The sequence below is a fragment of the Heloderma suspectum genome, chromosome 14 (assembly GCF_057233095.1).
Source record: "Heloderma suspectum isolate Gila_16-S chromosome 14, 16-S_ref, whole genome shotgun sequence".
Classification (NCBI taxonomy): Eukaryota; Metazoa; Chordata; class Lepidosauria; order Squamata; family Helodermatidae; genus Heloderma; species Heloderma suspectum.
The window spans coordinates 7,436,712-7,457,276 of NC_139471.1; the positions used below are offsets into that span (position 1 = coordinate 7,436,712).

At 43.8% G+C, this 20,565-nt stretch overlaps 1 protein-coding gene across 1 annotated transcript in view; it reads right to left on the bottom strand.

The window, feature by feature from the left end:
* Positions 1 to 20,203, bottom strand: part of RAB14 (RAB14, member RAS oncogene family) — a 40,149-nt gene extending 19,946 nt beyond the window's left edge. The window contains exons 1-3 of the mRNA XM_084821318.1: positions 19,988 to 20,203; positions 2,584 to 2,642; positions 413 to 466 (exon numbers count right to left, since the gene is read on the bottom strand). Coding sequence (XP_084677444.1) covers positions 413 to 466; positions 2,584 to 2,635 — 106 coding nt within the window. The 5' untranslated portion in view covers positions 2,636 to 2,642; positions 19,988 to 20,203. The remainder of the gene's footprint in view (positions 1 to 412; positions 467 to 2,583; positions 2,643 to 19,987) is intronic.
* Between the last annotated feature and the right edge of the window lie 362 nt (positions 20,204 to 20,565).

A 20,565-nucleotide genomic window follows, 5' to 3' on the forward strand; every position in this document is an offset into this window, starting at 1 on the left:
AACAGGCCATGGGTTCTGTGTGGTTTGTTAACCACCCCAACTACCCACCCTCACTGGGTTCAAACATCCTAACAAGCTGCACCAGCAAGGAGTGATTATATAAATTTGGTCTGCAAGCAACGGGCATGCACAGGGTGGTTAACAAGCCACCATGACTTATTAACCACCCTCCCGTCATGCAAACCAGGTCAGAGGCTGAAATATACTTAGAAGCAAAAGGTGTTTAAATGCTCATTTTAATAACCACACTTTATACAATCCTGCCAAGTGGTTTTGACTCAGCTGTGCTAGAATCAGTCCCACAGACTGTAAGCCAGGCAGATCAATGATACTACAGAAGTCCAAATGAACTTGTACATGGTGGAAAGAACTAAAGCGTGTTACCACTTTGACTGACTGTGCACACACTTACATTTCTTTTCTGTAAATTGGTGGAGCAAGCAGGACTTTCCTACACCCATGTCCCCTATTCAAGGGAAGAAAAAATAAAGGTTAGCATTTCAAAAATGGCTTCCTACCATGTAACGGTTTGTTAACCATGGGTTGTTGGCGATGGGTGACTTGGGTCACTGTGTGACTTTGGGTCCCTAAACTAAAGCCTAAACTATGACACAGTTGATTCTGAGGATGAAAGAGGGGGTGTACAATGTTCATCATCATCTTGACCTTTTTGGAGGAAGTGTGGGATTTTTTGCCTTTTGGGTTGTTGGCAATGTTGTGAACTGAGTTTATGGCCAAGCAGAATTTTGAAGTGTCCAGTCTAACACTGGCCTGTTAAGTATCCGAATGCCACTTGCAGAATAGCAGCAAGAGGTCAAGCAGCCAACAAGGCATTTCAGTATACCCTTGCTCAGAAGTAGCATAAACCATTTGGCAAGAGCTTAACCCCACCGCAAAACATTTAAAGCTTCAAGGTGTCAACAACACCTAGACCATGTTGCAAAGAAATATGAAATTTGGGGCCAAGAGTATACATCGTCAGCCAGCTGTAAGCTTTCCCCTGCTCCAGATCATATTACTACCCAGTGGAACATGTTGTGTCAAGTGCTGGACATAAACCCAGGATCAAATCCCAGCCCACCAGCAACAACTGAATAAAGGCAAATCTCTCCAGTCTCACTTCCTGATGGAGCTTAACAGGACTGTATAGCTGTCTGCACACTGAGAAATGATTTGTGCAACAGAAATTCCTTGCCCAGCATTGCCCTCCCCTAGATGAAGAGCACAGCAATCTATCTGAAGGCTACAAAACCTACTCAGATTCAGTTCAGCATGTTGCGCAGGGCCAAGCAACCCAGAGCACAAAAAACTCTTGTGCAAAAAGGAAAGGAAAATAAGCCTAACTAAAATGCTAGTTCAGCATCACACTAGAACTCTCACTATTAATTTGTATACCACCTCTCCGTGGTTTACAACAGGGATAGAAATTTTATAACGAGTAAAACATCAGAAATATGACATCAGTAATGTATCAATTCAAACAAATTCATTTAAAAAAAAACACACACCAAAATTTATATTCATTCAACAATCCAAGAAATTTCTATAAAGGACAATTCAATAAGTATTATGATAATTTTAAAGCCAACACACAAATCCAGCTAAGAAGCACAGCCGTTTATCAATGATGCGGGGCAGAAAATTTTTCCATTTCATAAGTTCATTAGTAAAAAAAAAAGAACATATGCCAACTGCAAATACAATATTAAGCAAGCTTGGCAGTTTCAAAGTGGGGATTAATGCTTTTCAGGTGATTACCCCTAGCAAGTATTGAGAGACTCCATCTAAGTCAGCGGACTACATGTATGTCTCAGAGTGAAATGGAACTAAAAAGTAGTGACAGCAAAACAGAAGGTGCTCCAGCGAGCTTAGTGGAAGAGACCTGAACTCTGCTGAAATAGATGAAAGGTTGCCAGTATATCATGCACAGGTCTTTGGGTTGCTAAAATTAATACCTTTGTTTTTTAAATGTAAACATGTACAGTACATGCGACTGTCTTTAAATGTTTACAGGTATTCCAATAAAAAATTCTACATCATATAACATTTAAATCACGTTAAGCATGCTTTAAATTTCCCCCTTCAAATATTTTAGATCAAATATTTGTCATGTAGTGGGACAAAAAAATAACATGGGGTACTTCTTTAGCTTTGTTTACTAAATACAAGTAAAACAATTAAAGTAGATCTCTCTAGGGCATCCGAAAATTTTCTGATGCAAACTGAGAATTTTCCTATGCAAGTGACCCTATGCAAATTATCCTAATTCTCACATTGGGAGAATTCTCACATCCAGAAAGTTTTCTGATTCAAAATTTTCCAAAAAACATACTTCACTGCAATTTATGAAACAATGAAAACATGAAGAGCTACTTCTGCTTCCAAGTAAGCTCATAAGCTAGAGATAAGAAGATAAAGCTGAAATTAAACATTTGTTCCTTGCACACTGCCTTTTGTTAGGTGCTCTTTTGGAAAGCAAGTACAGACAGAAAACAGGAGAACGGTATTTAAACCTCTAGCAGAAACTGACCCAACGAATTAAGCCACTTGAAGTATCCGTAGGTACAGTATATTTAGACTTACCGATAATGATGTATTTAAAGATGTAGGAATAGTTGTAAGGTGCAGTTGCCATTGTGGCACTAGAAGGAAAAAAGAGAAGAGGAAGTTATTACACTGCAAGCTTTTGTTGCCAACTTCCAAATTATCTGTTTTGTTCACAGGTATAGTTCAGTAGTTCTAAGATAAAGGGAACCAGAAAACGTCAAAAGCAATTGAATCAATTTGTGTGTACATGTATATATTTTATACATACGCACATACTCACTCCCCTTCCCCCGCCCGCCCACCCCCTAAGAAATCTTAGCTATTCTAGCAGTTCATTAAATCATTCTAAATATTCATACCAAGAACTGTTTCCGAGGTTTTAACTACAGTTATATTTTGGAGCAGAATAACTAATCTGGAGAAGATCTGGAGGCATACCAACCAAAATCAGAGAGAGAGAGAGAGAGAGAGAGAGAGAGAGAGAGAGAGAGACTAACACAGTCCGGCAGTCATTTTTCACTTCTGAAATCCTGAAGAACTTTTCTCCCCCCGTCACACCCCCAGCCTCACAAAAACATTATGATCATCAAATCCAACATGAATTACCTACACAGGCAGAGAAGATGGGGTAGGGGGAGTGAGGTTTTTAGTTTTAGCCATAAAAGTGTTTAGCCAAACCCCACAGTTCTTGCAAGGTCTCAACCAATGCAGAAGATATTGCACAAACCCCTCAGAGTAAGCTCACCCATTAAATCTTTGAAGGCTTCTACAATTGTAAAGCAACACCTTGAGAATGCCAGCTATGTGAATTTGTCATCTGTATCAGAATAAGTCAAATATGCTCTTGGGGAATTACAGAAGAAATGGGCATAAGGCAGGTAGGAAACCTTTTTCCTATCAAAGGCAGCTTACTCACGGGAAAAATAAAGCAGGGGCAAATGTGGGAGGAATCAAAGCCACTAGTGGGTGGGGCTTTCAGCACTGCATAGTTCTCACTCTCTCTGTGTGCCATCCAATCCCTTCGCTACCTGTCATGAAGTGATTCCCAGAGGGGTGTCCTGAGATCAAGAGCCAAATGATGCTGAGGGCCACATGAGGCCCCCTGGACTGCAGGTTCCCCACCCCAGACCTAATGAATGAAGGAAGTAATCTCTTAGATATGTGAGCTTTTGTGGTCACAACCAGCACTTTTAACGATGTCTAGCGGATGGAAAGAAACCACTGGAACATTAGTTTAATGGGGTCATTTGTGACCTAGAAGAGAGAGATGCACATTTTTAAAAGCTTCTCTGCCTAGTCACCTGAAAGCAATTTTTGCCACCACAGGCAACCAAGTGAGTGGCTATTTTATAGGCTTGTGCTACATGAGGTTAAACAACCATGAGTTACTGCTAACCAATCAGATGTACAATGGCTACTTATAAGCATCTTTTTACACTGTTGCCCAGAGTTGCACAGCTTCATCACCAAGGAAGTTCTGGACCTTTTAGCAGTGCCCTGCCACAAACATTCCTTTTAGTCACAGATAGCCGAGTGTCATCTGGCTTTGCTTGGCCTACAACTGACTTCATAGTTGTGAAGTATTCCCCAACCCCTTTATATAGAATTTCCTATTATATATTTCCTATATATTATATAGGAAATGAACATCTCAGAGAATTTATTATTTTTGAATACTCACAGAGGGATTACTTGAACATTTAAGCCCAGAGCTTACTGGAATACTTGGTTCTGACTGGTGCCACTTGTAAGTCGAATCTATTTACCTAGCCACGTGTAGCCTTTCTGCACAAAATTTAAGCAATTTTAGATGCCTTCAAGAAGCCACAGAAGGGTATTAGCACCAGCAAAACTATCCCAAAGTAATGACCAAGTAGTGACATTTTAGTTGAGCCTAAGAAAAGGTATTACCCTACGTTTACTTTTGGTTTTTTTTTCTAATGGATCAACATAAGCAGCTACGTTTCCTCAAGAGGGAAACTGAAAATAGGAGCTTACAAGCAAGCGTAAATTGTAAACTTTCAAAGTGTTACTCCTGCATCATTTGACTGCTTCAAAGGAAGGAGGGAAAGGGTCAGCTACTTTCTAGTTGTAAATCTACACTTTGTCAGATACCATAATTAAATTTTACTCCTGCCGCCTCTCCCCTGCATGCAGAAGAACGAACTACTTGCACAGAACCAAATGCTAGTAGAAGATCTGAGTAGGCTCTACAATTCTAATTAAAAGCATCTATCTTAAGCCCATGCTTAGAGGAGCAATGCACATATTTGCACCCCACTTATGAATCTTCCCATCAGTAGAAAATACTTCAGCATAAAGCAGTTTCAACTGGATTCACACAACATGACAGCCCCACCACAGGCAGCCGAACCCAGTGCGTTTTCCAAAGGGTGTCTTATTTTTCTCGAACAAGCCATCCTGAGAACCCATGGCTTGTTGTAGGGTTGTTCATATTCATGGTAGGTTGTCATGTTGACTGAACCCAGGAGAGTGACTTTGTCATGGATTGCTGGGATTGGTTACAGAGCTGCTTGGCAGGAATGGCAAAAAAGCCCATGCTGCACTTTGCAATCTCACCAGTGCCACCTCCAGCCTCCCTCATCAGTGACTGCCCATCCACTGATGCCCAAACAGCACTTTGGAGGGATCATCACTTGTTTGCCACTTTTAAAAAAATATTTGGGGCTTTTGGAAGCACACAAATGGGGCCGTATTTTTTTTTTCCTGTTCTTTCACAAGAGCACAGATTCCGCTGTCTGATATGTGCAGCCTTGCTGTGTCAATTTCCTTGTATGTTTCAGCAGTCAAAAGGAATGCCAAGGTAAGAGAAGTGGATGCACCAAGAGGGATGGGGGGGGGGACAATATCTCCCACTTGCCAATGAAATCCTCTCATTACTGAACTGACACTTGTCAGTGTCCTCCTCCCATTCAACCCTTCCTTGAGTCTCTGACAAGTCTAGAAAGGGAAGATATTAGCTTGCCACCCCTTTTCACGGCTCCTTCTCAAGAGCAATTTATCTCCCCTTTCTGGACTGGCTGGAGACTCAGGGAAGTGTCTAATGGGAGGAAGACACTGACAAGTGTCAGTTCAACACTTAATAGTGAAAGGATTTCATTGGTAAGTGGGAGATATTGTCCCCATCCCCTTTGGTTGCACCTACTGCTCTTGCGTTTCCCCCCCTTTTCAGTGCTTCTCAACTGCGCAAATAGATTCCTCCTCTCCCTTAGTATTATTTCCCCCCCAGGTTGGCAACTGTGCACAAATTAGCCTATTGGCAGGCTTGCCTTGTCAATTTCCTTGTATGTTATTTACTCCACTTCAAATTAAAAGAGGTAGCGACTGGAGCAGGGAGGGGGCCAGGATGAGGAGACAGGACAGGTTCTGCTGCAAAGGCGCCTGGGGTATGTGCCAGAGCCAGATGGTGGACTGAGGGGGAGAAGAAGCCATGGCAAACCCAATCATCTGTCGGGCATACCGTAGGTTGTTCTGTGAACAACCAATCCACCCTGGCTTATTCACAGGGTGGCTTAGCATGTTGTGTGAACCCAGCCATTAAGAGTGGCCAGCCTAATTTAATATAATGTCATTCCACATAAAGCACATCAGCCTTTAAAATCAGCAAGAACAGAAACACTGGTATTTTGAAAAGTGTAGTGCACTAGGCATATGCTATATATATGATAGCATATAGATGCTATCTATAGTTAAATGGGTAATCTGAAGTACTGGACAAGCAGCAGAAGCCAAAATTAAGTCAAATTTAACATCTCGCAGTAAGATTCTTTCTTTACAAGGACTTTTATTGTCTATTTTATACTGTTCTTATTTTCAATTGCAGAAATGGCTGCAGTTCTGCCAAATGTGAAGAGTGATGCAATTGAACATAATACAGCACACGCAGGGTATCTGCCAGAAGATGGTACAGAAACGGCCCCCTTATGCTGGCACATTCAACATTTGTTGTGTAATGAAACCGGGTCATACTCCTTATTCTTGGGTAGTGAGAAAGAAGCTCTTTGCCTTCTGTAGCTACTTCAAAGGCATATCGACACTACAAAAAAAAAATAGTTTTACAGGCAATGGCCATGTTTGCACAGAATGTTAAGCCAGGATTCTGGATTATTTGCTCCCACTTGCCTCCTTTACTCACTTCTTTTAGCAATTTTAACATCTTAGTGCTCCAATGAGATGGCAGATCCGTAAAAACACAACCTCACTGGTAGGGAGCCATGAGCTCCAACCAAACAATGCTATAGTCTTGTTTTGATTGGGCCAACAGAATGCCAACCTGCTCCCAACCTTTGTGTGACTCATGAATGACAGTAGCTCATTAGCCAACAAGGATATGTGCATACTTGCTTGAGCCAATTCAGTATACGGGTGTGAACAGTTACGAAACCCTGTAACTACCATCAGACACCTGCTGCAAAGTAACTTGCCAGATTCATTGCTCAAAGCACCCTGCCACAATTTTTGTCTGCCTATACCAATCTTTCAGAAGGTAGTTGCAGACAGGCAAAGTCTGTGGTAAATATTTTGCACTCATATGTTAAATGTGGTTAACCCTGTTTTTCTAGGCTGTTTTCCTCCATGGTATTCAAAGCTCAGAACTCAACATGCTCTGCAAGACTGCATCCTCCTGATTCATATCTGCAGCAAAAGCCACCAGCCTTTGTTGCCTTAATTATCTCTGGTGATCGTTTCCTTCCCCTCTCTCAAAGAGAATAGGAACACCTAGGATTGTCAGTCTCCACGCTAAATATTTACTGGGCATTGTTTTATGTCATCTTGGGTAAAAAAAAGACAATAGATACCTTTGATGGAATAGAGGGGTATGGACTCAGTACATATGTTGAGATCTTGGAATAAGGGTATAATCATAAGCATCCTTGAAACAACATTCCACTGAAATCAGAGGGACTTACTTCAAGTACATGCGATTAAAACTGAGCTGTACAATGGTCACCTTATACCTGCAATCTCAGTAATGAAGCCTCCACTGATGTAGCGCATAACAGGGCTGCTAAGATTTCCAGTCTCTAGGAAAACATCATGTTTTCAAACACCCAGGATTTTTTCCTAACACTGTGCAACAAGAATTCAGAGCACCATAGATATTTAATAAGAGCAAGCTTCAAAACAGCCACTTATCTAGTCGTCTGCAAATACCTATTGCCTCCGGCTGACCGTGTGGGGATGCTTTCATAAAATCATAGAATTGGAAGGGGCCCACAAGACCACTGAGTCCAAGCCCCTTGCTCAATGCAGGAAGCCTGATTCCCAGGTGGTCTCCCATCCAAGTACTAACCAGGGCTGACCCTGCTTAGCTTCCGAGATCAGACGAGACTGGGCGCATCCAGCCCTTTGCTTTATCAAAGTTAGTGTTATTTTTCCCTTTAGACCACTAATACTTACAGCCTTACTTTCTTCCATTATGGAACTCAAAGGGATGTTCATGGGGTTTTCAGGTGGCCTCCCATGCAGGCATTGGCCAGACACAGCTCAACATTGTTGTACCATATGGTTTCAAGTTTATACCAGACCTTTGTACCAAATTACTTTGTTTAGCCAGGCAGGCAACCTAAATTTTTTGAGGACTGGTCATTTTTATGGACATTGTTGCAAAAATTAAATAAAATAAGAGGGCATTGTATATTATCTTGTTAAAAGCCAGCCATACACCCCTGTCTCCAGATTAGCTCTAAGGAAGTCGTTACACCAGGGGTGCAGAACCTCTTTCAGCCCAAGAGCCGAATTTGATTTTGGAGAAGCTCTTGAGGGCTGCATTCCAGGAGTGGATGGGGCTGAAGACAAAAGAGGCATGGCCAAAAAAACAAATATGCCAGCAGATTTTACCTTAAAGCTCTTACTGCCATTAACTAAGCCTCAGGAGAGGCATTTCAACCCTTTGGAATGGGAGGGGGGACAACCACCCAACAACTGGTGATTGTGGGAAAGAGGGGGAAGCAGGCATGGCCTTCTGGGGAAATCTAGGGGGCTAGATTTGGCCCTGAGGTTCTACGCCCTTGCACTGCACAAGCGTTTAGGAAAGTGCAGAACTCAAATTCTCCACAACTTTAATATAGGTTTAAATTATGACATGAGCCATAAACATGACATGTTCCCACTATGCATGGTTAAATTTATCCTGCATCTTATCCCACTGTCTTAAATAATGAAGCTGCATACATACAATAATGAGAGGAGAGATCCTAGGTCCCTGGAGAACTCAAGAGCCAATACTTTAAAGTTCATGGCATTTTTTCAGTCTCGGTTCTTTTGCTGAAGTTACCACTGCATTTGCCAACACCTTTCTTTTAAAAGGCTGCTTCAGCATCAGATGCCTGTTAACTCTTCTTATTTCTCCAACAAAATATCATGGCAGCTTTCCCCACAGTGGACACACCCAGATACTGCAGACTTTCCAAATGCACCTTCCAGGCTTCCTGGTAAAATCGTAGCAGAACATGCCACATCGAACACCCAGCCAGTATCAGAAAATCCTAACAAGTTAACACATGAACGCATGGCTTACTTCCACTAACTTAGAGTCAATTCTGCCATTTCCCTGCAAGAAATATTCTGACTACTTCCTTTAACACAAGATCATGAAACTAAGGACTCTTGGGCATTAATGTGAGCTACTATCTACCTGATTCCAAGACTTATGATTGCTTGCATCCACTCAGCCTCGTTAAAGTTGCCTAGTAGCCATAGAACATACAATACCAGAAGGGAAGCAGGGACAGGATGCAAAAGAACATGTTCTCAAAGGTGCCAGTGAAATTTTTTTATGACTGAGCCCAGCACATTTTGGAATGAAGGGCTCGATTATCAGGGGCAAATCTTACAAACCCAAATTCTAGGAATAAGCCAGTTTCGAAAGATGGTGACCATCTCTAGCTTAACAAGCTGCCTGACAGCCATAGGCAACAAGGTGTGCAGGTGAGTGAGTTAATGAAACGGCAGGTGGAGGAGGGATGGGTTTCTGGCCCTCCTCCACCAGTCCAATTGGTTCTGATGCCAGCCACAGAGAAAGTAAAGCCCATCCCTCCTCTGCCAGCCCACTTAGTAAAGAAGGCTCTCCTTTTTAAACTAGCCTGCTAAAAAGTTACTATCCTGTGTTTCCATGCTGGCCATGGAGGATGACACTTTCCTTTGCAATGTGGGTGCCGCAACCAGAGAGCTTCCCCCACAACATGTCCCCCCCGCCCCAGAGTATTCGTGCATCATCACACCCGTCAAATATGCTGCTCTGGGGGAAAAAAAGCGAAAGGTGGCCTCGTTGATCTGTACAAAAAAAACGAATTCACAGTTGGGAAATACCCTTATGAGGACCAACTAAAATGTTACAGAACAGTGACCAAGCTTTCATGTTCTCCAGAACTCTTCATGAGGCTGGGCTGTGTTCTTTAATCAATGTTCATGAAGATGCATTTGTTAACGGGCCTCCTCTTTCCTGATTTGGTACCCTGCTGCTGAAATTTAGATTCTAAGCCCCTTGGAAAACATACCTCTTTTTCCACTTATCCCACCCTAAAGTGCTATGCTCACCAATGCTATCATAATATGTGATCTTTAACCTTCATATGCTGCAAGTATATGTTTAAGAAAACAGATTAAAACATGTTGAAACTCATTTTTAATATTCAGATACTTGACATCTCCAGTGTATTGCACACACTCTCAAAACCAGTCTTAGGAGTATACTGTTATGTACCAAATATACTACATACAGCAGATTTCCCCAAACTGGTTCCCTTCAGATGTGTTTGATTACAACCCCCATTATCTCCAGGCAGCATGGCCAATCCTGTCTGGGAATGATGGGGTTACAGTCCAACAGCTCTGGAGAGAACCAGTTTGGGGAAGGCTGCAGTACAGCATACAATGCAAGTCATATTATGTACAATGCTGAATTAAAACTTTGCCTCAGAGTTAGAATATACATACTGAAAGTCAGGCTGAGGCAACTGAGTTGTTCTTCAGTACAAAAAAAGACAAACTCTACCAAGTATTTAAGTTGTAGTGAGTACTTACGTGCAAATATTTCATTCCAACCCAGCAACCCTCAAACATACATTTCATGGTAGAACACAAGCCACTGCAGACCTACTTTAGAATATAAGCAAACCATACCTGCTTACAGAACGCCATCTAAACTTGCCAGCCTAATGAGACACTTCAGAGATTAAGCCTACAAGACAGTATGCTGGCATCAGGGACTTGATGTTGACCAGCTGGATACAGGGCTCCCAAGGATGCCCAAGTACTGTGCCACAAAAACTCATTTGGATGCCAGAGACATTTTGCATGGCTTCTGCATTTGCATGGGATAAATGCACAATTCCCAAGTACATCTTCCACTTTAAAGGGGATCTTTAAGTGACTACTCAGCATCCTTTATACAGCACTTGCTACATTTTCTCAGAAATCCTTACGACTATTACCACTTTAACATGGTTAGCAGAGAAGCAATACTGCCTAAGGCTACTTAGTAAGTTTGCACTGAATTGGGAACTTCCCAGTTTGTCAAATTCTTAGCCATGGTGCTACATAAGCTCTCTCTGCCCAGAGTAAGAGTAATTCAAAACAAGTTAATTTCAAGACAGAATCTACTTAACACTATGCTCCCACACACATTTCTCATCTTTCCCCAACCCTTCACGTAATATTTGTTTTTAAACTGGGGGAAAGGGGGAAGAGAGAGAAGAAGGGAAGTAAAAGTCTTGCCAGAACATATTCATTTTGCTACCCTACCCCCCGCCCTCTGGTTTCTCGATCCCCATGTTTTATTCAGAGTCGCTCTGCTGGAGAACAGCCTCCAAGGGAAACTCAGTTTGATACCTGCAGCATAAACAATAGCAGTTTTCAAACCCAAAATAGGATTTTGAATTACACCCGACTAAATTCCCAAAAGAGGACTTCTTATAATCCTGTTGAGAAGCATAATTGTGCTAGGATTTGCGAAGCATTTACAAATCCTTGGAAGGAAACGTCTTTTAGCAAACCACGCATTTGGGCTCTTATTTCTGAATCCCTGAAGTTTTACCGATATTGTGCTAGTTTTCAAAACTTGCCCCTAATAGTTATCATGCTCCTCCAATTATTCTTCTATAGTCTGTATCTTCAGGCATGCACTGCTCTGCAATGCCAATGGTTGTACACTGATGACAGTGATCACAACTTCTGCTATGGTTGGTGGCTACTCACACTCTGTTTGCCCATCACCATCAAGCATAGCAGAAGTTGTGATCGGAGTCAGGAGACCGGGGCATCGATATCTGAATGTAGTGCACATTTTAGCAGTATTTTGTACAAGCTACACTGAAAACCGCAGCTTTTTAACACTGCACAGAAAGCTGACTTAGGTGTGCCCAAGCACTTATGCACAGCCAAAACAGATTTTAACTTTTCTTGGGACTCCAGGACACCTTCCCTCATAACATCATAAAACTGCTTCACAGCACCAATAACCTGATGAAAAGGAAGAAGAGGGCTCTGGGCTCATTCCAGGCACCTCCACCCATATCTCTCTGCTTAACAGAACGGATGTACTGGGCAGGAAAGATGCCCTTCACCAGAGGAAAAGCAGGCCTGAAAGGGCATAAACTGCTCGCAGCTAGGCAAAATTAATAGATGGGGCTTAGGCAGACACAAAGAAGCAATGCTTAATGTAGCCCTGCAATCTTTCAACAGAAGCCCTGACAACATTAAACAATGGTGCCAGTGTGAAGTAAGGGAAGTTGGGTATAAGTATGGGGACTACTCCCATGGTTATGGTTTCACAGCCTCTGCTGTAGCTTCCTCTCAAAGACATGCACCTATTTTTTTTTAAGTCTTTTATTATCCTGGTCTCCTTCTATTCCTTTCTCTGTAAAGGGACTGTAGCACTGGGGCATCCACCTTCAAGTTCAAGATATAGCAGAGACCACAGGGGAAGGGAATCCAATACACTGCCCTTTCTATTTAAGGAGGAAGTACTCATGCGATTGCAAAACCACAATGATTCATGCATACTAAGCTTAATTTTCTGCATTTCCATCAAGCAGAGTCAATGACAAGTCTACTCTACATTAGCCAGTCTGTACAACTACCATCAAATACAAGCATCTTAAGTTTACACTAGAAATTGGGTAGGACTGGATATACTTCAAAGGAGGGGTTAAAATCCAAATTTAAACAAGCAAAGGGCTGGATGTGCCTGATCTCGGAAGCTAAGCAGGGTCAGCCCTAGTTAGTACCTGGATGGGAAACCGCGTGGGAATCAGGCTTCCTGCACTGAGCAGGGGGTTGGACTGGATGGTCTTGTAGGCCCCTTCCAAGCCTATGATTCTATGATATGAAAGGAATGATTCTATGATAAGAAGACTGGGCAAGAAGGACAGCAGTAAAGGGAAATTCATTAAGGAAGAATGCCATGTTAACCAATTAAAGCAGGCAGATGCAAACACTGGTTGAGATGGGGAGCAGATAACATAAAAATGATAGCAGTGGTGGATGAGATGTTGACAGATTTACATTTTTTTAAAAGAAAGAGAGAGGGGGGAGAGAGAGAGGAGTCAGGCTCTGAAAAGATGAGGAAGATAAGTCATCCCCCTGCCCCCAACACACACACACACACACACACACACTTATTACAAACTATTGCCAAAATAAGCTTAAACTGCCTAAATTGCTTATGAAATCTACTTTGTTGCAGGCTTTCAAGGAAAAGTACAAAGCAGCATCTGAAGGGATAATTTAGAAATGGGATATCCTATCTCAGCCAGAAGACTGGACTGCACAACTACCGGGTCTCGTCCAGCTATAATAAACTAGCGCCTGAAGCTTGGTTTTTATGTCATTCTCAATTTCTACTCAGATGTTATTTCTCAAGAGCAGAAGGTGACTACTAAGCACAACACACATGCTGTTTGATCACCTGATTTGAATTTATCAACTCTGTACTGAAGAGCATGGACACTATACTACAGCAAAGGCAACACTGTAATGCTATACATGACAGACTGCTGTATTTATGAATGACACCATTTCAGGTCAAGTCCATATTAGTTTTGTGCTACTCTGTCTTGTTAACTCTTTGCAATTGTCACCCACAATACAGAAAAAAGCCAGCACCTAGATTAAGGGGCTATTAGAATAACTTTGTAAAGGAACATCAAATACATCTTCCATCTCTGGGGTCTCCCACATGGTGCCCATGGGCCCATCTCTTGGTGCCAACCAGGCTCCCTGCCCCTCTTGATTTTCATTTTTTTAGATTTTTCAAAAAATTAAACTAGGAGTCTGACATGCTCCAACTTCCAGCACCATCTTTATTTCCCAGAATACCGCTGGGCCCTAAGTGGCATTCTTGGCCAAGTTACTTGTCTCCGAGTCTTATCAGTTTGCTTGCTCAGAAATGGGTGCTGTAGCAGAAAGCTGTGGGTTCCAAAGAATGGGTTTATGTTTTGGGGTTCAGACCCCACTTCTGCCTTGTCCTTGGGACCCCTGTTCTATCTCATACATTCACCTGTCTTGTGCCCCTGAATTCCATTTAACAGCACTATATAAATCTTGGAGCCCTCAATTTTATACAAAAGACTTCCTTCTAACAGTAGGACAATGTCTAAAAACAGAAAATGGCCATCCTTGAGCCACCAAAAATAAAACCATCCCCCTTCAGATGAACCACCACTACCACCCCCTGTTACCCGGCTAAATCAATACTTTTGGTGCCAGTTCAGTATTGCAAGACAAAGCAAATAGTGATCAAGCCTGTTAACAAAGGCCTCATACATGTCCATTTTTGGATCAGAGTTATAATGCTGCTGGGAATACTTACCTGACCAAGCACTAAGTAGTTAGTGGGACTGCAACCCATTGAAGTAAAGAGGATTTGTGCAGCCTGTGTCATCTGAGCAACTATAATTACTGAGGGGTTTCAGAAGGCATTTCCCTGACCAAAGTGACTGCGTATTTATTACCAGTTGTAAGGGCACAGCACCCAATAAGTTACTGTGTCATTTTTTGGTCATGGCTGTGTTCGGACATCATGATAAACTATGGTTTATCACAACAGGAAGAAGCCTAGCCTCCACTCAGGCTTGCATGTGCCCAGACTCCTCCAGCACAGGTGCGAGGAGATGTTTGGAAGCTTTTGCTTCCATTTTTAATTAGCCACTGCTTCTTTTCCCATCTGAATCCAATAAACTGTGGTTAATTTTAACTTCGGTTTATGAAGCTGGCTTGTTTCAACAAACCATAGTTTAACTACAGTTTGTTTGAATGCACTAAACTGCAGTTAATCAAATATGGAAGCAAAAGTTTTTGATCTCCTACTCACAGCTGCAGAGGAGGAAAGAGGGGATTATGTCAGCCTGGGGGGAGGTTAGGATCATTCCTGTAATTACAAACCATGGTTAAATTTGATGTCCAAACATAGCTATTAACTTCTGTAGGTACAGCCTTCAAACAACAGCATCAGTGCACCAAGCAGATATGCATTTCCCCTTGCATATTCTTCTGGAGATACATAGGTATCTGAATGGCCAAGTTCTAAGATTTTTCCTGTCCTATTATTACTACTGTGGCTACTTGGCCAGGTATGTATAGTTAGAGATTTGCAGTTACCAGGGCTCTCCAAACCATTATGTCATTAGTAGTGACATAATACATTCTCCAGACTAACACATAGGGGTGCGGGGAGGAATTGGTAATATGTTGATGAAGGAAAAACACACTATTCATACTCACTCTGTTTAAAAGTCTAGGATCTGACTAACTTTTCACATAATGTTGTATGTATGGAATATACACGCTTAACTGTACTCTAGAGAAGGCAAGCTCTTAAAGCAGTCTTCCTCAACCTGGTGCCCTCCAGATGTTTTGGAATACAACTCCAAGCATTGCTGACTATCTGTAATGCTGGCTGGGGCTGATGTCCAAAACATTTGGAGAACACCAGGGGTTGTATCTAATATTAATCCTACTTAAAGCAGACTCACTGAAGTGAATGGAACTTAGGTTAGGCTAACATTGACCCAGTTAGCACATCACAGTGCTAAATTGTGGGTTAATTAACCCAGAGTTCACCTACAATGAGTTGTTAGGTTAACTCTGGGTTGTTTACCCCATAAACACAGAGTTGAACTACTCAAGAGTTCGGAGGTCACACTTAAAACTATGAACTGGATGTTCGTGGGTTGTTTATGCAAACTGGAAGCAGCTTGCACACAGGACATGCGAACTAGCCAACTGGCTCCAACCCCAGGTTGGGGAAGGCTGCCTTCAAGGAATCTGAATTAACACACCCAGAGTATGTAGATATATTGTGACCAACACCATAAAAACACATTCATGTGCTCCATTCTTTGCTTGCCACAAAGTCTTGGCAACATGGCCTTAAGTCACAAGCCTAATTCTCACTGAAAAAGTGAACCTATTGCTGGGCTATACCATTTCAGACTGCAAGGCTGGGGGTGTCACATGTTGGATAGATTATTACTCCATGGAGGACCTGGGGGAAAGATTCTTATACACTGAAGACTAGTATGATGGGGAAAAAGCTAGGTTGGAACCCTTTGCCTCAACATGAAAGGCAGACAAGAAATGTTTTAAAGAAATAAAAATAAGATAAACATGCCAGTTTTCTATATAGAGAAAGAGAGTGAGTGAGTGTGTGTGTGTGTGTCTACATCTATGTGTGTGTGAACAAGCATTCCAATATGTGACCTGCATGATGAAGTTTTACAGCCCAGACACAGGTTTACTGCCTCAGTGAAAACTAGGCCATGCATGTAAGGTGTATGCTTCTCTATCCTAAGGTACATTAAACTTCAGCTTAGGGAAAAGCCAAAAGGTGACCTCAAAGTCTTAAGCAGCATGCAAGACTTAAAAAGTGCTTCCTTGCACACACCCAGCCAACCCCCAAGCAACTTGCAACCCTGCTCTGTGCACACTTACTCGAAAGTCCTATCTTGATGGAACTCACTCCCAAGCGTGCTTAAGGATGAAGCTCTAGTGAGGACTTTTCTATATTAAAGATCCTGGATGCTATACAATTATTTCTATGGCAACAGTGCTTTTAGAAAATTTGTGGTCCAATACAGATGTTATGGGCACAAAACTCAGAGCTCAGTACAGAAAACAATATGAAATCTAACACTCATTAATTACTTGAGCCAGAAACATATGCCAAGCCACTCCCCTATGTAGCTACAGCCACCAAGAAGGGAGCACAAGCAGGAAAATCTGACAAGGCTTCCCAGAGATGCTCAGATTATGGCAAGTCTCCAAAGGAATGGCGTTTCGCAACAATGGGGCAGCCACTCATACACATGTCCTTGCCCTTGTTGCACAGATTACAATTCCAGTTGCCTTCAGGGACTGCTGATGGAATACCAAGAAAAAGAAAAAGACAGACTCTGGGGTACTTTACAGTAAAATCCTATGCATGTTTACTCAGAATTAGAGTTCAATAGGATCCACATCGCAGCCTTAGTTTCCTACCCAGAAACTAGCTATTTCAATAAGAGAAAAGCATATAAGCAGGGTGGACAGAAAGAACCTAGCAACCAGATGTCAGACTTTTTAGCATAGTCCCTCACTATGAAGTTTTCCATTAAAACATATTGACTGAGGGGCGGGGAGGGGAGAGACAATTAGTATCTTCCAGGATTCTTATGTACAGCATTAAACTCTTCTCCAAATTAGAAAAAAAATGTAAAGTGTTATACCAAGTTTGCCCACTCTGGTGGTAGGGTCCTTAATTGCCTTTTTTCTTTATTAGCAAGAGCCTCCTGCCATGTTGATTTGAAGTTGAAGCATACATATAAAAAGCTTGCTTACACTCACACCAAATGCTCATAGGAAAAGTGAATGTACAAACAAGCACAGCCTATCCTTCATTAAGAATCTACTGTTTACATACAGAATGAGAAAAAGAGCATACACAGTTCATCCTCCACCTCAAGAACAGAAGCACTTGATCCACAGCATCTCTTATTTAAAAAGTTGTACTACAACAGGAATAGGCAACCTGGGGCCCTCCAGACATTCTGGACTACAACCCCCATAATCCCTGACCACTGACCATGCTGGTTGGGGTTTATGGGAGTAGTAGCCCACAACATCTGGAGGGCACCAGGTTCCCTACTGCTATACTAGAGTAATGTAGTTTAAAAGTTGAAGCCTAAGCAGTGGAAATCAGCAAACCTATTAGTGCAGTATATACTGGTACTCTGCATCACCTTGAGTTCAGACTCAAGTCTAAATGTGCTATTTCAAGTATTTCCTGTATCTGTAACCCATTTAGAATGACAATTGTTCAGGAACAGCAAGCGCCATTAAAATGCACATTCTTCATTGTGTTTTACACAGGCATAACACAATTAGCACATTTTATGCAGCTACATGTTGCACACATTACAAGCAAGGCCACTTCGCATCATGGATCCCTAGCACATGTAGCACATGCAACACAGGCAAGTGCATATTTTGCAACATTCATTGCACATTAGTGCCATCTATGTTTTTCTCCTTACCAAAGAAATTATTCCCACTTAGGAAAATATCGTGTGTGAAGCACCCCAGAGGGCAACCTTCTGCAATGCCTGTCCTCAGCATATACAACAAGAGGCATGCCCACTATGCCTTAACAGGCAGATGGGTCATGAAAGGTGATGTGCCCCAGACACACCCTAACACACACAGGTCTGTGTTACTCTGAATTGGTACACAGATAAACACATACCAGAAATCTGTGTGCAAAGAACACAGGTGCGTACTGGATGTATATTCCAATCACCTTCAGGACTCAGCGAGGACAGCAAGACACCTAAGTAAAGAGTTCAAATAAAGGCAGAAAGTTTGCCTATATAAATTATGGGCTAACACACATTACTCTCCAGCAGTGGATTTACACTTACAACCCTAGGGAACGAAGGCTGCAATCCTAAACACCTTAAAAGTATGTCAATGAGAAACACTCATTGTGTGACACCTTAAAAATTTATTATGGTACAGTCCACAAAAGCTTTTGCCACAATAAATCTTTATGGTGCAACAATACTTTTTTATTGCTGCCACAAATTAATATGGATACCTCTCTGGTAACTGTCCCAAGCAGTAGAAATTGATGGCATTATAATATTAACGTGCATGCCACTTTCCAAAGATTGACATGCAAGGTGTTGGGTCCCTTCCCTCAAGAGCTTACAATTTATGTTGGGAGGAGAGAGAAGACAAAGGAGAGACCAGGACAAGACGATCTGTAGCCTTGTAAGACTGCAACCCTACACATACTTGCCTATGAGTAATGCCCACTGAACTCAGTGGGGCTTACTTCTCCAAGACTTGCGCACAATTTCTTTGGAAGCGAGGTCTGCTAAACTCCGCAAAAGCAATTCCAGGGGTGGGAGAAATGAGGGAGAAGGGAAGAGGGTCTTGCAACACCCGGTTCACTCAGGAAAGTACAAGTCCCCCCGCCCCAGTAATTGAAAGAAACCTTGCAAGGGAAGGAGAAGAGGGTAGGAGAAACGAGGGAGAAGGGAAGAAGGTCTTGCAACACCCGGTTCACTCAGGAAAGTACAAGTCCCCCCCACCACAGTAAGTGAAAGAAACATTGCAAGGGAAGGAGAAGGGAGGGGGAGGAGAATAGGGTGGGAGAAACGAGGGAGAAGGCAAGAAGGTCTTGCAATGCCCCCTTTCACTCAGGAAAGTACAAGTCGTCGTCGTCCCCGGAGTAATTGAAAGACACACCTTGCAAGGGAAGTAGGAGAAACGAGGGAGAAGGAAAGAAGGTCTTGCAACGCCCCGTTTCACTCAGGAAAGTACAAGTTCCCCCAGTAATTGAAAGAAACCTTGCAAGGGAGGGAGGGGGAGGGGAACAGGGTGGGAGAAACGAGGGAGAAGGCAAGAGGGTCTTGCAACGCCCCCTTTCACTCAGGGAAGTCCAAGTCCCGTCCTCCCCCCCCCCCGGAGTAATTGAAAGACACACCTTGCAAGGGAAGGAGAAGAGGGTGGGAGAAACGAGGGAGAAGGCAAGGGGGTCTTGCAACGCCCCGTTTCACTCAGGAAAAGTACAAGCCCCCCCCCCCCCAGTAACTGAACGACACCCCTTGCAAGAGAAGGGGGAGAACCAGAGCGCGGCTCGCACGGGCGAGGGAGGCCTCTCCGCGGCCCGGGCCGGCGCAGGGAGCGGAGGGCCCCCCGCGAAGCGCCCGCCAAGGCTGAAGGAAGCAGGGCGGAAGGCCTCGAGCGGCCCGGGTGCCCGCAGGCCTCTCGCCGCCACGCCACGGAGCGGGGGCGGCGGCGGCCTCCCCGCGGGCGCGTCCCCCCGCGCCTCCCAGCCGCGCTCCCCCGCCAGGGGGAGGGGCCAAGCGCCCCCCTCCCGTCGCTAGGCAACGCCGGGGCGAGGGAGGCCGGGCCGGGCCGGGCCTGGCGGGTTTACCTGGGCTCGAGGGGCTGGTGACTGGGCAGCTTGGCTCCGGCTGGCGGCGGCGGCGCGGTGTCTCCTCCCCTTCTCGTTCCGGGCTCGGTCTTGCGGCGGCTCCGCCACTGCTCTGCGCGCGCGCGCGCCAGGCCTCCTCCGCCTCTTTCTTCTCGCAGTGTTGCCGCGGCCGCCGCTCGCCGCTCCTCCTCTTCCCTCACAGACACACACACACACACTTCTCCCAAGATGGCGGCGGCCCCTGACACGGGGTTTCCCCGCCCACCACCGACGGGGAGGGGACACAGCCGGGTCTGGTCCCGAGGCAGCGGTGGTGGGGGAATTACCTCACGCAAGACGACGAAACACGAGCGGGCGGCCAACCGCAACCCAAAAAATAAAAAGGAGGGGCTTAAAGCAAAGGGCCGGGGCGCGGGGAGCCGTCGGCGCGGAGAGTGATATCCCGGGAAAGGGGCCAATCGCACCAGCGGAAGGAGGCGGGGCAAAAAGAGTGATGTTTGGAGGTTTGTGTACCCGGATCGGGGAGGGGAAGGAGATGGAGCGTCGTGCAGGGCGGGCGGGCTCCCGATGTGTCTTAT